This window comes from Aspergillus ruber (assembly GCF_000600275.1).
Source record: "Aspergillus ruber CBS 135680 unplaced genomic scaffold scaffold00014, whole genome shotgun sequence".
NCBI classification, from domain to species: domain Eukaryota; kingdom Fungi; phylum Ascomycota; class Eurotiomycetes; order Eurotiales; family Aspergillaceae; genus Aspergillus; species Aspergillus ruber.
In genome coordinates, this window is record NW_024467310.1 from 447,746 (window position 1) to 462,857 (window position 15,112).

The following is a 15,112-nucleotide window of genomic DNA, read 5'->3' on the forward strand; positions in this document are numbered from 1 at the left end:
ACTCCGAGTAATGCATTTCCATGCAACTGGCAGCTCAATGTCATACTATGACGGATGTCTCATGAAGCTTTTTTTTTTTTTTTTTTTTAAACCATGTGCTCAGAAAATCCAGACATCATGACTGCCGTGATAAGACGGACATTCACGAAAGACCTAAACCAATCAACCTCTGGGATGTGGGCTTCGTGGGACCGGCTTCCTGCTGGGGACTCCGAGATTAATGGGCCGGAATCCTTGTCGAGATTGCCTTTGTTCTTGCGGACTTTCCTGCGACTGTGGAGACCTTCCAGCTATCGATCGATATTCCGGCGGATCCTCCTCAGGCTGAGGGGGCACCTTGTGAATTTTCAAAACGCTCTGTTGACGCGCAACCGGGGACGTGGGAGGCGAACCAGAATGAGTTTCCGGAGGCGTCGAAGGAAGCATATCAAACGATTCTTCTGATGATATAGCCGCGGGGTTACCATAGGGTATTGCCGATGTTGATGTATCAGGATCCCTTCCCGGGTTGACTGGGGGTTTCGAATCAGCTCCAGATTCAATGGTTCTGGAAGAATCATCTGGTGGGTTATACTCGCGGCGGGGACCATCCACTGGACTCAATGTTTCTGCCATTGCGTCCTCGTAGCTGGGAGGTGCTTCGTCGGGGACTTGATCTGCACTGGTAGGTTCAGGCGCGGCCGCTGGCCTTGGGGGCATTGGAGGACGTTCCGTTAGACCATCTGTGGGTCGAGCGGGAAGAGATGGAGCCGTAGGTTCTTGCATGCGTCCAGATTCAGTCATGGCATCCAAGAGGGCCTTGGGCGGAGCGATTCCGGAGTAGATTTTGACCGGCATTTTCAAAGGAAGGATGATAAGCTGGGGCTGTCACAAGTCAGTATACGCAACCAAGGGAGGAAGAAGTATCAGCAGTAGGTATCATTTAGGCGTACTTTGATATTTCCGAAACTGCCGTAACTCAAACCAACTCGAACCTCGAGTTCGTAAGTCCTGGAGACGTTGCAAGTTTCAAAATTTGGAGCAACTGAGTTAGGCAATGGTAGTTGGTTCCACATGCGAGCATCTATAGTCCATTCAGTGCCGGCTGGATCACTTCCTTTGCCCAACGCCACGCCCATGTTGGTCCGGCTGAGTATGACCCAACTGCCTGTTTCTGTTCGGTTGAGATCGTGAGCTAGGATATGAGTCCTCGCAATCAATTCGATCTGGAATGACTGTAGAAAGATCGTTTCCGAATTATCCGATATCTTTTTCACTAGAACTCGTAGCGGAATAGGCTCGTTACAAGTGAGAATGGAGGGATTTGGTAACCTAGCATCCGCTGATACGCGTGGACCATCCGCGAAGGGATCAAATGAACCAGAGACTTTCTGGAACAGGCTTTTTGTCTTGGAAGAACTTCCTTGTTTAGTGAACTGATGCTGCCGTCTCGCATACGTCTCTTGGCTAGGATTGCCTGTCCGTGGGGGTTCAATAGGAAGAAAGTTCAACGGCGTGATCTGTTACAATTGTCAATACGCAATCAAACAAAGAATTTATTGAAATCAAACATACCGCGCGAATGTTTTCCTTGTAAAATTGTGGCCGAATAATCGTTGCCTTGATATAGTACTTGATATCTGCCATGCCGGGAAAGCCATTCAAGGACGGGGGAAGGGTCTTTTTGACATGACGGTTGCTTTCACGCGCCATCTCAACCTTCAATCCGGTAATGTTTAGATTGGTGAGCATGCTATTGTTGTGCGTGCTGCACGCATTGTTGAATGGAACCTGGGCGACCGTCAGTTTCGACCAACGCTATGCGCAACAAGGGCGAATCCACCTTGAATTCAAACGGATACTCATAACTTCCAGCCGCAAATGTGAAGGTTGTATTAGGGCTTTCCGGATTGAAGATCGCGGGAGTCGGGAAGACTGTCACCACTTTGTACAGTATCTGCATGAAAACCAGTCAACCTCCATCCACATCGCATTTCATTACCACCACTTATAAAACCCCAAACCCAGATGGATCGCACCTTATGCACCTCGAGCTCCGTCCGCTTCTTGTCCGGATCTCCATTGGGATGCCGTGGGCCTGTTAAACGCGTCTTGCTCTCTCCCTCCAATTTGACCTGAATGCCTCCTATCGCGGCCTCAGACGGTAGATTGACGACCACTCTTCCCGTAATGACATCGAGGTTGGTGATGTGGTTGTGAGGACTGTTCAACTCGATTGAAGCCGACATTGCGATGACGCTGGAGCCCAATCGGCTCTGGAAGAGCCACTCGTCGATCCCAGCGCTGTTATAATCGGGGTGGATTTCTCGATAAAATCTCCGGTCGGTTCGATATTTTCGTCGCGATATGTATCTACTCCGTAGGGTGTTGTCCCTTTCTGTGATTTCTGAGCGACGGTAAGAAAGAGAGAACAAGTAACACGGAGTGCGATAACAGTCAAGAGCCAGCAAGCGAAATGACGTTCGGGAAGAACAGCTGGGCGTGGGGCCAACTTCGGCGGCTTCGGAATGCTACAGGGCTGAGTTTGCGACAAGAAACGATAGTGGGGATTATTGAATTTTAGTATGGATTATTATTGCACACAGCCCGGTTTAGTATTTTGTCGGGCGTTGCAAAGCCACTCGGCATCCATGGCACGCAGCAACACCGCCACTGATATCCTCTCTACCTGCTATATGTACCGACTTTCTTACAGGATAATATTCAATGCTCGATTTGACTGTATAATAACTTTGTTTTATTGGTTATCACAGACACTCTAAAGCAGGCACCAGAATTTACAGACCCTCCTTTGCCAGCATATCTGTCACATATCAGCTAATGCCCCACGGGTATGTATAACGACAAAAATGGCGTGGTACTTACCTGCAATGTCCAAATAGAATGCAATGGCGTTGAACCTGCAGCGGAATCTTCGTCAGCCGCCGACCCCTGAATGGAGTGTCTTGAAAAAAAAAAAAAAATACTCACTTCCGTCTATTGCCAGTGATCTCACCAGCCAACCACTTCAGCCGGTTAGTCCAATTGATAAGGTCCAAATGGCTCACGCCAACAAGGGTCCCCTTGTAGCCGTGCTTTCCTCCCCAGCGACTACTGGCAACGCTGACGAGTCCGTCGTTGTATCCTTCAGTCTCTTTGAGAATCCGATGAGATAAACGGAAGGCGGACCATATGCTAGGGTCCATGGCTGCTCCGTAAGAGAAATACCTGTAATCGTCAGTCTTATGTCGTGTGTTTCGCTATATCATTGTCGTCGGAGCACACGTACCGGACATTCTCAATATCAGGCGTTGTAGGGTTGAATTTCTCTGCTGCATACTTTTGTGTAAGCTGCGCAAAAGCTCCAGTTTCGAAACCTAGGCGTTCGAGGGCATAGTAAGCCTGGGGCAAGCGTTCGGCTGTCGACAACATAAGCGCTCTGTTCCTTAGGAGAGAGAACTACCGAAGAATGTACCTCCAATTTGTTCAAGAATGTAATCTGCAACTGCGGAGCCTGTAGTACTTTAGTAAGGATCCGTTTCTATAGACACTGCTACCTACCTCTGTGAGGAGTTGCGATGGTAGTCAAGGACAAGACCTTGAAGTCCGTTGGTTTGAGATGGCTGATCATATATCGAGAATCAAGCCCACTTGGGCAATTAGCCAACCAGCTTGACAGGAATATTCTCTTCACAGTAAATCTCACCCCTAGAGCTCGTGTGAGTAAGCAACCTCCAAGCTCAAAATGTAGGCCGTCTTACCATACTATGTCTGTCATCATGTCAGTCATGAGCACTCCAATCAATCATCTCAAGCAGAGACAGTCTCAATAGACTCACGCAATGATATTAACATCCTTTCCTCGCGCACCAATGGCAATATCCCTCGCCAATTCCTCAGCGCGCTGCTCGATAGACCCAGACGGCGGTACCGTGGCCGTAATAACCTCGACGCCCTTAATTGTCAATGCCTCCCTAATTCCTCGCCAATACTGAACCCCAGGAAGAAGTGGGCCAGCCAGACGTAGTTCATCAAACCCGAGTAGTCCATGAGCGAGGACAATTGGGTGCTTGGGTGCCTCTGATTCATGGTTAATTTGCGTACTCTGCCAATTGAGGGGGACTGACCGTAATTATCTCGGATTATTGCGTACTCGTCTCGAATTACATTGCCCATTTCCTCTAGTCGTGGATCCAGTGTGCGTGCCGCTGGGTGCTTGTGCGGGCGACATCTGCGCGAACACGCATGGAAGCTCCGATGCGTTGTTATTGAATGAGATAGACTGTTGAGCCTATGAAACTGATTGACAGAATTGTAGTAGGCCAGCCTGGTACATCTTATCACATTGACAATGGTGGTTGCATAACCCATTTTCTGATGTTTACTCCGTATCTTGGTCGAACCGCGGTGCCTGATGACGCAAAGGGCTAGTCTTACAGCCTCAGGCATAAATACCGAACTACGAACGATCTCTTGATACCAGTCACAGATCTCACTATTCCATCTAAACATGGCCAATTTATATATATATATAGCCCAAATACATACCGGAAAGACGTTTCTTAAAGATTATATCCGAAAACAGCAATTGAATTGAAACCGAGAACATATCATAGGTATGCGCCATAGTAGAACAGACAACCAACGCCTTCGTTCAATCTATGCATTGGTCAAGATCTTCTCCGAGGGCTCAGGTTTCACATCCACCACTCCATGGATAAGGCCATCGACCACCTTGTCGCCGTGCTGGCCACCAGCGGTCTTAATATCCGCAAGTTTTGCCTCGGCTTCCTTGCTCGCGTCTTCTTCGGCCTTCTTGAATCCGCTCGAGTGCTATTTCCGGGGAAACCTGTCAGCCGTCTGCTCCGTCTTTCTAACAAGGATAAAAGGCTGAACCCTCACCTCTCCCTCAAACTTCTTGAATTCTTCCTCCTTCTGCTGACGGTATTCCTCAATTTCCTTGTGTGCCTCCGACTTGGCATCCTTTATCCGCTTCGTACGGTCTAGGGCCTGTTAGAACAATGTTGTTTGTGATTTTGAGGGGAAGGTTGGAGTCATACATTCTCTGGCTGAAGGTAGATAAAACGGTTAGTCTCCAGTAGAACAGCACGAATGGTAGGATTCCCACAACACACCTTTCTGTACAATCTTCTGTGCCTCTCTTTCGGCCTACAATGCAGTGTCAAATCAACCGTCCATGCGCGAATGCATTGCAGCATGACCTACATCGAGGAGGGTTTGAATACCCGCGGAGTTCTGAGCTGACTATCATCCGAAGTTAGCATTCCCATCCACATCACAAATACATGCCATCTCCTATCGCAGACCCACCATATTGCCTGTTTATTCCTTCAAATATTCGATATGATCGTTCTATTCAACACAACGGGACAGATAGGCGGAATGATGTCGCCGATGAGCCCCTGGGCGGTCGGGGTTCTGCCGACTGTCACCGCCTGTGCTGATAACCAGCGATAATCCGGCGAGGCCTTGAGGAAAATATTGCTGGATTTGAGAGCAGGAGCATAGTTGTTTGCGAGATACAGAATACGCTTGTCGCATTTGCTAATTTGAAATTTATATTGGAAAGCGATAGATCGCTATGTCAAAAGCATCTAAGACGACGTTAGCAATGACCGGTCTCGGTACTGCGGGGATAGTCTGGTTTGTTCACTGGGCACAAGAACAAGAGAGAGCAGTATGTTTTCTTGTCTTCTTCATCATTATATGGATATGTACTAACTACTTCATAGGCAATGCACAAAGGCGTGGAACGAGACATGGAGAAGCAACGAATTCGACAAGAACGAGAAGCCGACTTTGCGCTGCAAAAGGCCCTACAAGAACAATACCTCAAAGTCCAGACGGTCTCTCCTAGTACGGACGATTCAGGGACAGGGACAGGACAGAATAGTGCCAACCAGGGTACATAGCGTTGGTGGTGATACGGGCTTTGTTTCGGGATAAGTGGTGGCATATCGGTCTTCGACCTTGTACAAGGTGAGTTGAACGACATTGCTGATATGCTCTTGGTGTATCCCACGGAACTTACTAACGGCTTGCAGTACCATACAAATAACTAAAAGCAAAACTGCATATGACCAGTTATGAGCATGTGTATATTATACCTGTCTGTACAATACAAACCAACTTTCTTCTACGAACTCTTGTTCAATATCGGATCACTCAGCACCTGGAAATAGGAAAAGGAATTCCATCCCCTTTCCGTATACTACATACCGAATATTCTTTATAGGACTGATAAGACTGCCCTTTCACAGCGATATCTACGGTTCGTTTCAGGTCTCCAGTCTACATTATCCTTGAATATCGACAATAGGCGCTACCTATTGACTAGCCCTACATAGACAAAAATATACGGTGCAACTGATAAGGCTGTCCTCCTACAGGGCCTTTTGTCATACTTAGCTTATCACGGCTATTCTCGGAGGCCGGTTTCATTCCGGCCTCCGGCGCTAATGAAGCTTATGGAGTCTTGGCAACATGAAGCATACAAAAGTCCGAACTACATAGGACAATGAACTGTCCTGAATGGTCTTCGGGGATGATCGAACCGCTCTATTATTCAATACCGAGCATCTCGAGCTGTTTTAAGGCCCTGATGCATCGGGACTAGCGTGTCCCGTGACGCTGTCATGCCCTAACAAGGCCGAGTAGAAGTGTCTGGATATGGTTTTATGATACTCGATGGAAGTTCATCGTATCGTCTTGGACACCAGGGAGAGTGAAAAATGGCTTTCAGTGCGACTGCAGCTTGCAAAACGACGGCCTCTGGTCCAGAACAGGCATCTCCACGCGGTCCTTCTATCTCTTTCGTAATGTGCCCCTCAAGGCCGGAATTGATACCGGCCTCAGAATATTATAAGAAGGGCCTCTTTTCCCGTCCAAATCTCAATCTCTGCGCTGATTCCCAGGCCTTTGAAATACAAGCAAGCCCTCCTGAGGACTTTTCTTCTTTTTTCCTCGCACTTTTCCGAGTCTTAATTCTCGTTTTATTCTCGTTTTATTCTTCACACTTCTATCCACCATTTTCTCTTTTCCTCCATCATGACTGTGCCTAAGGTGACCTCAGAGTCTACTACCTTGAAGCGCTTTCCTCACATACATGATGACCCCTCTACTATACCCCATTCCCTGGACCCCTTCACCATCACAACCTCTACTGGTTTCCTGCCCTATCAGACCTCCCCTACCACCCTACCTGAGGTCTTCCAGCCTCTAATGTCTATCTTGGACCGTATGTCCGTCGTCAAGCAAGACGGTGTCCCGGGTCTGCTGGCCACATACGAACTAGGTCCAGTGGTCGAGTCCGAGTTGCCTGACCTGACCGACGAGGTGGACAAGTTGGTCACCGCTGATGGTCTCCCGGACTTATTTACCATCACGGCTCTGTTCAGGGACTATTCCTTCCTGGCTTCGTCTTATTTGCTTGAGCCTTGCTGGGAGAACTGGCGCAAGAACCCGGATGGCGGTTATGGTCTGGGGAGGGACGTGTTGCCTAAGGCTGTGGCCCGTCCTATGTATCGTTGTGCTCAAATGTATGATCCTTTCAGTAATTTACATTTTCTACTATATACTAACTGTTGGAAGACTGGACATTCCACCCTTCATGTCCTATGCTGCCGCCTACTCCCTCTTCAACTACTACCTTGCCGAACCGTCCAAGGGCTTGACATACCCTAACCTCCGTCTTGTCCGGGCCTTCGAAGGTGGTCTTGACCCTAAGAGCTCCGAGGCAGGCTTCATCCTGACCCATGTCGATATGGTCAAGTGGTCTGGTGGCTTGATCAGCGGTGCTGTCCGGGTTGTGGACACGTTGGAGAAGGCCGGTCCTCGATCGGAAATTAATGATGGGTTTCGGGAAATCCTTACGGCGATGGAGAAGATTGAAGCGTCCATGGAAGGTAGGTTACCTTGCCTTTCCTATTTAATCCAACATGTTGTAGGAGTTGCTAACCGATGCCTAAAGATATGTGGGGTAACTCCAAGCCTCACGAATACCTCTCCTTCCGCGTCTTCATCTTCGGCATTACAAACCAATCCATGTTCCCGAATGGTGTAGTTTACGACGGCGTCCTAGACAACAAACCCCTCTACTTCCGCGGTGAAAGTGGCGCCAACGACAGCATGGTAAGCTCCCCATCCCCCCTGTCCAACACCAGTAATATTGATGATAAAAAGATTCCTCTCCTAGACCACCTCTGCCAAATTCCCATGCCCTCGACTCCCCTCACCAAAATCCTCCACGAATTCCGTTCTTACCGCCCCCATCCCCACCGCGACTTCCTCGCGCATATTAATGCCAAAGCAGCGGAAGTGGGTGTGCGCGAGTACGCAGTCAAGGACGTCGATACTGCGATCCTTCTTTTGAAGACGCTGGATCATGTAAGGAGCTTCCGCTGGCGTCATTGGCTTTTTGCGAGGGAGTATATTATTCGTAGGACACCGCATCCTACAGCTACTGGTGGGAGCCCGATTGTTACGGTATGTTAATGGCCTTTCTTCATTGGGGATATGAAAGGTGTTGACTGGAATAGTGGCTTCCGAACCAATTATCAGCAGTGATGGATCTGATGATCTCCATCTATGACGAGTATCTTGCTCCTGCTCTCAAGTCCAACGGGGAGAAGAATGGACATGCGCAGAACGAATTACATGCGTCTAACGGCAAGCAGGTCGAGCCGATGATGGAACAGGTGCGTGACCAGAGGGAGAAGTTAGCTAAGGAGGTTGAGCGGTGGTGTAAGGAGAGGGGTGTTTAGACAGGTGTTCAGTGACTATACTCAAGCGTCTATGTTCATTGATGCATGAGGTCTCTATTAGCTTAGCTGTATTCATTATATGTATAGTCATTATAGTCTAGATCAAAAATTTCCTTAGGCAAGATGCAGGCTTTCAGTCATTGTCCTTCAGGGATAGATATCAATTAAGTGAAGATCTCAATCCCCCGAGTCCTTCCATAAGCAACCGCATCAGAAGAAACACCTTCACAGCCCTTGACATACAAACGATCGATCCTCGTCTTCTTCTCATCACCGGTCATACGAGCATCCGCGAGCATCTTAATCGCTCGACCGCTGACATCAGTGTAAGACAAATGCAGGATCTTAAGATCCGGCATAAACGTCACAATACAGCCTACGAGCGCATCCCCAACTTTAGGAACACGAGAGAGACTAAGCTCCGTGATATCGCCGAAATAGCCCTGCATGACCTCGCTAAGCTCATTGGCCACCCACATACAGCTATCTAACCAGAGAACACGAAGGGACCCATCCGTATTAGAAACGAGCTGTTTCAAATTTCGCGCATGTAGCCAATTGACATCGCTTAGCACGAGGGTCTTGAGATTTGCGAGATGAGGGCCGGGATGGTATTCGACGTCTATGTCAGCGGCACACGCGTGAACACGGAGGTATTCGAGGCCAGGTGGGAAGAATCCGTCCGAGTTTGAGAAGGAATGACCGCTTATGTTGAGTCTGCGTAGGCGGGGGAAATCTTTTGACATGAGATTGACATGCGGGCGTTGAAGTGCGTGTCCGTACCAGTCAAGTCGTAACTCTTCTAGGTTGGGGATGGCATGGGATAGCCTATGGTTCTAGTCGGTATCAGCAAGTCACCGTGCAGGATAAGGGGAGGGGGCAGGCCTACATATAAAGGAGGTACAAAAAGCGCGGGCCCAAATGAAGGAGGTTCCACATCTTCCGAGCCAAATGTGATACTCTTCAGATTCGGCAGGTTCGAAGGCCATTCCATCCGTGTTCTAGGAGAGGGTTTGGCATTATGGATCTCTATTCGTTCAAGATGAGGTATGCCGTTGAGGAACCCCACGATTCGCTCCTGCGCCATTGGCATATGTGCAGATACTACGAGCGTCTTCAACTGTTTTGAGCCCTTGAATAACCCATAAAATGCAGCAGGATCATGAAAGTCCCAGAACTCAAAATGTACTAAATGCGGGCATCGACTGATGAATTCCAAAACTCTTTGCGTGGATTGGGCGGATATGTTTTTCACGATGGCATGTGTCAGCATGCCTTTGGAGCGTCGAATATAAGACCGGACTGAGGTCCAGTGAACTCTGCCTCGAGCGCCACGGGCTTCTGATAGATCCATGCGCAGCCATGTGTTTCGCATTGAGGTAAGGAATTGATCCCACCTCTTCGAGACGCGGAGAATGGCCCTAAAGGCGGTTAGGTTAATCAACCATATGCTTCTATGCGAATAGACAGCAACTCACACAATCTGTTTGAAGGTGAAATGCTGAAGGACCATGACAGCAACTTCTAATGGAAGGACAGTGAAGGGATCCAAGAGCTTTGCAGACATCTTATCCTCGAGCTTGTTGTGTAGTTGCTCTACCAACTATGCAAGTAAGTCTCATAAACTCGGATGAGAATAGTGAAGATAGGCTCACATAGCGCCGTGGATGGCTTGTAGGTAGGGATTTCAGTCCGTATGCGTAGACTTCGAGCGCCTTGTCCGGCTTGCCATTCAGCAGGAGGGTTTTGGCACAGCGTAAATACCCCTTCCTGGTCAGTAAAGAATGAAGACACACTGAGTGAGCCAACGTACTCGTTCATCATTTTTACCGCATTTTATCATTTGCTTTGTATCTCGCAGTGCTTGATCATGCCGCGCCAGTTTACTATAAGCAGCAGCTCGACTATCCAGGATGCTCAACAAGTCCGAATCTTTATCTTTCAACGCCTGTATTATCCTATTTAGTCTCTAATTTGCCAGAAATACAGAGGGCCAGGCATACCTCCGTAAAGGCTTCAACAGCCGCCGAAAAGTTGCCCTGTTGGTATAGATTCCGGCCATGCTGCAGCAATACGGCTCCTTCACCACGCGGGGCACCACCAGTTCGTCGATCCCCAACGCTTCTACCGGCCGAATTAAGGAATTTGGACCCATCAGGCAGCGATCGCGAGCCCATAATGCCTGTCAATGGCTCGTTAACGAGCGATAGAGGATCAATAGTGTGGTTCATCCGGCAACGGTTTTGCATCGGCAGAGCTGCGCGGGTGGCGGCTGCGGGCGGCCGGACAGCAGCGCGTGTTTACCTTCTTCCCCTTTCGGTATGCGAAAAATACATCATACCCGACGACACAGCGACGACCACCTCGACCCGACACGGCTCTGTACAGAGTACTAACCATACAGGGGGAAACTAGAGGCAGCTTGCAGGCAAGCCATGGAGCCGCACAATTTGGACGCGGCCTCTACTTATATCAACAATGTCCTCCTTGCCAGGGGTCTGTTAAAAGGCGGTACTTCGATCGATTTTGCTCAGCCGGAGAACGATGAGGGGGGTGTCGATGGGACGATGGCCAGGGTCATTAATCTGGTCAATGATTTGGTCCTGAGAAGAGATGTATGTCGTTACGATTTTGCGCTTGCTTTTTTAGCACAATGGACAGTCTGACGATTTGCAGCGCGAAGCCGACCATAGGGAAAACCTCGCTACGACGATACGGACACTACGTGCGAACGACTCGCAGCAATCAGCGGAAATTGTATGTATACTCAAAAAAGACATGATATGGTCAGAACTCGATAACTAAGGCGTATTACTGCAGGGCAAACTCCGAACAAAGACGTCCGAAATGAGCCGGTCGCTGGCACTCGCAGAGGCTCAGGAGCGCGCACTCAAAACAAGTATCGCCAGCGCAGAATCAACCATTAGAAACATGAAGGAGCAAGTACAACGCATGAAAACCAACGTCCAGCAGGTCCGAGCACAATGCGCAAACGACATTCGCAAACGCGATCTGGAGTTACAGAAATTAAAATCACATTTGGCGGAGCGGCAGAGGGGGAAACGAGAGGGACTGGGTGTTACGACAATCAACATCAACCCGACAGTCGACCGTGCATCGAGATCCAAGACTTTATCCGGTGGCGAAGGAATCAACAACCCTGGATACAGTTTGAAGCAAGAGACGAACGACTTTCTCACACAGCTATGTCAAACCCTTAGTGACGAGAACGATATGCTGATCGCGCTGGCACGCAACACCGTCCAGACATTGAAAGATCTACAAGGCCTACCACATGAGGAGGATGAAGAAAATACGAGTAGGACGGCCAGCATGGGGGCGCAGAAATCATCGCCTGATTCCGTTACTACCCTTCCAACATCATGCGATGAGCTTTCAGCCCATATGGGTATGATGCTAGATCACTTACAGACACTACTCACCAATCCTTCATTTGTGCCCCTCGAAGAGGTTGAAGTGCGTGACGAGGAAATAAACCGCCTCCGGGAAGGCTGGGAGAAGATGGAAAGCCGATGGAGACAAGCGGTGACGATGATGGACGGATGGCATACGCGAATTGCCGACGGAGGCGACTCGGTTCAGGCCGAAGAATTGAAAATGGGTCTGGGCCTCAGTATTGATTCTACACGCGCATCTGCAGCAAATGATGCAGATATAAAAATGGGGTCTCCCATTCTGGAAGACCAACAGGCTGAAGAGGAGGAGGAAGAAGCAGAGCGCAAATCCAAAGAGAGTTCCCAACAGCGAGTACTGTCGAAGGAAACCAAGCCTGCTGGGACGCGCGAGACCAGGACCCGAAGGGCAGCGAACCGTGCTCTAAAGGAGCGGAGCGACAACATACAATCCGGCCGATCCCGGAAGGTTTCTTTCACGCCAGGGCTAAATGGTTCTCCCTGTGTAAATGAAGACGAGACTTTGCAGGTCAAAGCACATAAATCAGAGGCCGTGACTCGACGGATGTTGAAGAAACGAGTAGAAGCAAACCCTCCGCGAAAAGTGAGCAGACTCAGTTCATGCCAACAAAAATCCGCAGAACTGACAAATAATCAAGCAGGACCCTCCCAGTCGCGGGCGAGTAGCTTTGTCACAGAAGCTTGCTATGGCAGAAGACGATGCCCGAGCAGCAGAGCAAGATCGCAGAGAAAACCAAAGCCGAAAGCGAAGTCGAGGCACCGGCAAGGAAACCCGAGACCGACGACGCAGTACCCTAACCAACGATGAACTTGACGAGCTGATGGGGCGGCCGTCACCGACGAAAGCGAGCTAAACAGCTCTTTTAGCCGTGTTATATTTCATTCAAAACACTTTTTGTCGTGTCCTTGTACATACTAGTTTTATGATCTGGCGCATGTAAATACACTCTTTGCACTGGCAATTACCACCGGCACAGAAGCTTTATAATAATGAATGTCCAATTCAAGTTGAGTCTCGAATTGCTTCTCACGGGATATCGATACATGACTAAACCTCGGCATTTCCGGTTATGGTTAAGAAGTCTCCGCCTTTCGCGAGTCTCAATTGATCTCTGCACTTCTCCAATTGTCGTTTCCCTTTGGTATAAATTTTTTGACTCGTGCTCTTTCAAATCATACCGCACAAGTTTATCACTACAAAGCGCGCGTCAATACGATACTCACTCGCGCATAAACGAGAGACCGAGCGACAACCAGGTTTCGTCTTATATTAATCCTTACTCGGATACACCAGCAACCACATAAATACGGCATTGCTAAAGCCCTACAATCATGCCCTCACCGGAAACATACCACGGCTGGGTCGCCCACAATGCCACAGATCCCCTAACTTACACAACCTTCACCCCCAAACCCTTCCACTCCACCGACATCGAAATCAAAGTCTCCAACTGCGGTATCTGCGGCACAGACATCCACACCCTCAGCTCTGGCTGGGGTCCCACCGACTACCCCTGCGTCGTGGGCCACGAAATCATCGGCACAGTCACGCGCATCGGCGCAGATGTCCCAACTCTGCGCTCCTCGCCCGCATCCCGCGATATCAGAGTCGGGGATCGGGTCGGGGTAGGCGCGCAGAGTGGCTCTTGCTTGAAGGCGGAGTGTGAGGCGTGCGCCGATGGACGGGAGAACTATTGTTCACGGATCATGGGGACGTATAACGGGCGGTATCCTGATGAGGGGAAGAGTAAGTCGTATGGGGGCTTTGCGGAGTATTGGCGCGGGCCGGCGCATTTTGTGTTCAAAATTCCGGATGCGTTGCCGTCTGCTGAGGCGGCGCCATTGTTGTGTGCGGGAGTTACTATGTTCTCGCCGTTGCGGAAGTATGGTGCTGGGCCCGGAAAATCTGTGGGAATTATTGGGATAGGGGGACTTGGTCATTTGGGTATTTTGTTCGCGAAAGCGTTAGGTTGTGGTAGGGTGGTAGGCATCTCGCGCACGTCGGGAAAACGGAATGATACGCTCGAGGGACTAGGCGCAGATGCCTTCGTTGCAACGGACGAGGAACCGAAATGGGCACGCGCATATTCTCGCTCGCTGGACCTGATCATCTGCACCGTTTCCTCGCCAGAAATGCCATTGTCTGGATACCTGCGCTTGCTCAAGACAGACGGCGTGTTTGTGCAGGTGGGCGCGCCAGAGCAGCCATTGCCGCCTGTTATGGCGTTTTCGTTGATCCAGAAGGGCGTTAAGATCACAGGGTCGAATATCGGGTCGACAGAAGATATCAGGGAGATGCTGAAGTTAGCTGCTGAGAAACGTGTGTTGCCGTGGATTCAGAAGCGGGCTATGAAGGATGTCAATGTCGCATTGAAGGATTTGCATGCTGGAGAGGCGAGGTATCGATATGTCTTGCTTAACGAAATGGAGACGGGAACGCAAGCAAAACTTTAATCGTTCAAATTATTCTAGAATGTCGAGTTTCTTTCAAGCTATTCATAAATCATGCACGGAGCAACATTGACATGGAAACGGGTACGAGCTCTGTACGGTTAACCCAAAAGGGACTAGAATACGAGACTCATAAGGCAACGGGCGTTTTCCGATAGCTTTGATTTACGCTATTCTTAACTATAAAATCCTTAATCAAATGGCCGAGATGGCTCCGATCCACAAGTCAAACTCCATCTTTACCCCATTAGGAAATGGGTACGAGATATACGAACGATGGCAGATTCAGGGTTTCGTTCTTGGCAGAATAAAAAAAATAGAAGTGAGAACGAGGGGGAAAGGAGGAGAACGGGTGCATATAAGATATCTGCATCTGCAGATGTTTGAATTATTATCAGATTTTACTTCATATTCTCTACCTTGCTCTTCTGGACCTCCTACCCGTCGAGACATACTTCCCCCATC

The 15,112-nt window shown here is 49.2% G+C and overlaps 8 protein-coding genes across 8 annotated transcripts; 4 read left to right on the forward strand and 4 right to left on the reverse strand.

Annotated features, from left to right (window-relative positions):
* Nucleotides 1-89: 89 nt before the first annotated feature.
* EURHEDRAFT_412796 (arrestin (or S-antigen), N-terminal domain protein) lies at nt 90-2,578 on the reverse strand. Its single transcript, XM_040782010.1, has 5 exons — nt 2,019-2,578; nt 1,823-1,936; nt 1,555-1,770; nt 933-1,499; nt 90-864 (listed from the first exon to the last, which is right to left on the reverse strand). The coding sequence occupies exons 1-5, from the start codon at nt 2,226-2,228 to the stop codon at nt 163-165; spliced, it is 1,809 nt and encodes a 602-aa protein (XP_040638632.1). The 5' UTR covers nt 2,229-2,578; the 3' UTR covers nt 90-162.
* A 130-nt stretch (nt 2,579-2,708) lies between these two features.
* Nucleotides 2,709-4,355, reverse strand: EURHEDRAFT_412798 (triglyceride lipase). Its single transcript, XM_040782011.1, has 9 exons — nt 4,107-4,355; nt 3,819-4,059; nt 3,741-3,750; nt 3,541-3,631; nt 3,455-3,493; nt 3,269-3,398; nt 2,971-3,207; nt 2,866-2,900; nt 2,709-2,803 (listed from the first exon to the last, which is right to left on the reverse strand). The coding sequence occupies exons 1-9, from the start codon at nt 4,348-4,350 to the stop codon at nt 2,778-2,780; spliced, it is 1,053 nt and encodes a 350-aa protein (XP_040638633.1). The 5' UTR covers nt 4,351-4,355; the 3' UTR covers nt 2,709-2,777.
* Nucleotides 4,356-4,456: 101 nt separating this feature from the next.
* On the reverse strand, nt 4,457-5,372 carry EURHEDRAFT_412801 (uncharacterized protein). Its single transcript, XM_040782012.1, has 6 exons — nt 5,311-5,372; nt 5,206-5,244; nt 5,115-5,148; nt 5,040-5,048; nt 4,882-4,982; nt 4,457-4,812 (listed from the first exon to the last, which is right to left on the reverse strand). Exons 1-6 carry the CDS (start codon nt 5,311-5,313, stop codon nt 4,639-4,641), a joined length of 360 nt encoding a protein of 119 aa, XP_040638634.1. The 5' UTR covers nt 5,314-5,372; the 3' UTR covers nt 4,457-4,638.
* Nucleotides 5,373-5,581: 209 nt separating this feature from the next.
* EURHEDRAFT_456919 (protein PET117) lies at nt 5,582-5,912 on the forward strand (the record flags this gene model as incomplete). The annotated part of the gene is made up of 2 exons (XM_040784388.1): nt 5,582-5,677; nt 5,733-5,912. 2 exons carry the CDS (start codon nt 5,582-5,584, stop codon nt 5,910-5,912), a joined length of 276 nt encoding a protein of 91 aa, XP_040638635.1.
* A 1,135-nt stretch (nt 5,913-7,047) lies between these two features.
* On the forward strand, nt 7,048-8,762 carry EURHEDRAFT_377942 (indoleamine 2,3-dioxygenase family protein; the record flags this gene model as incomplete). Its single annotated transcript, XM_040779016.1, has 5 exons — nt 7,048-7,538; nt 7,591-7,904; nt 7,970-8,130; nt 8,182-8,484; nt 8,538-8,762. The coding sequence occupies 5 exons, from the start codon at nt 7,048-7,050 to the stop codon at nt 8,760-8,762; spliced, it is 1,494 nt and encodes a 497-aa protein (XP_040638636.1).
* Nucleotides 8,763-8,926: 164 nt separating this feature from the next.
* Nucleotides 8,927-10,939, reverse strand: EURHEDRAFT_456432 (Leucine Rich Repeat domain protein; the record flags this gene model as incomplete). Its single annotated transcript, XM_040784352.1, has 6 exons — nt 8,927-9,598; nt 9,652-10,183; nt 10,241-10,365; nt 10,418-10,528; nt 10,576-10,710; nt 10,766-10,939. 6 exons carry the CDS (start codon nt 10,937-10,939, stop codon nt 8,927-8,929), a joined length of 1,749 nt encoding a protein of 582 aa, XP_040638637.1.
* A 171-nt stretch (nt 10,940-11,110) lies between these two features.
* On the forward strand, nt 11,111-13,230 carry EURHEDRAFT_412806 (uncharacterized protein). Its single transcript, XM_040782013.1, has 4 exons — nt 11,111-11,377; nt 11,439-11,519; nt 11,583-12,779; nt 12,835-13,230. The coding sequence occupies exons 1-4, from the start codon at nt 11,198-11,200 to the stop codon at nt 13,048-13,050; spliced, it is 1,674 nt and encodes a 557-aa protein (XP_040638638.1). The 5' UTR covers nt 11,111-11,197; the 3' UTR covers nt 13,051-13,230.
* Nucleotides 13,231-13,440: 210 nt separating this feature from the next.
* EURHEDRAFT_412808 (NAD(P)-dependent alcohol dehydrogenase) lies at nt 13,441-14,660 on the forward strand. Its single transcript, XM_040782014.1, has one exon. The coding sequence runs from the start codon at nt 13,529-13,531 to the stop codon at nt 14,648-14,650; it is 1,122 nt and encodes a 373-aa protein (XP_040638639.1). The 5' UTR covers nt 13,441-13,528; the 3' UTR covers nt 14,651-14,660.
* The last annotated feature ends 452 nt before the right edge of the window (nt 14,661-15,112 follow it).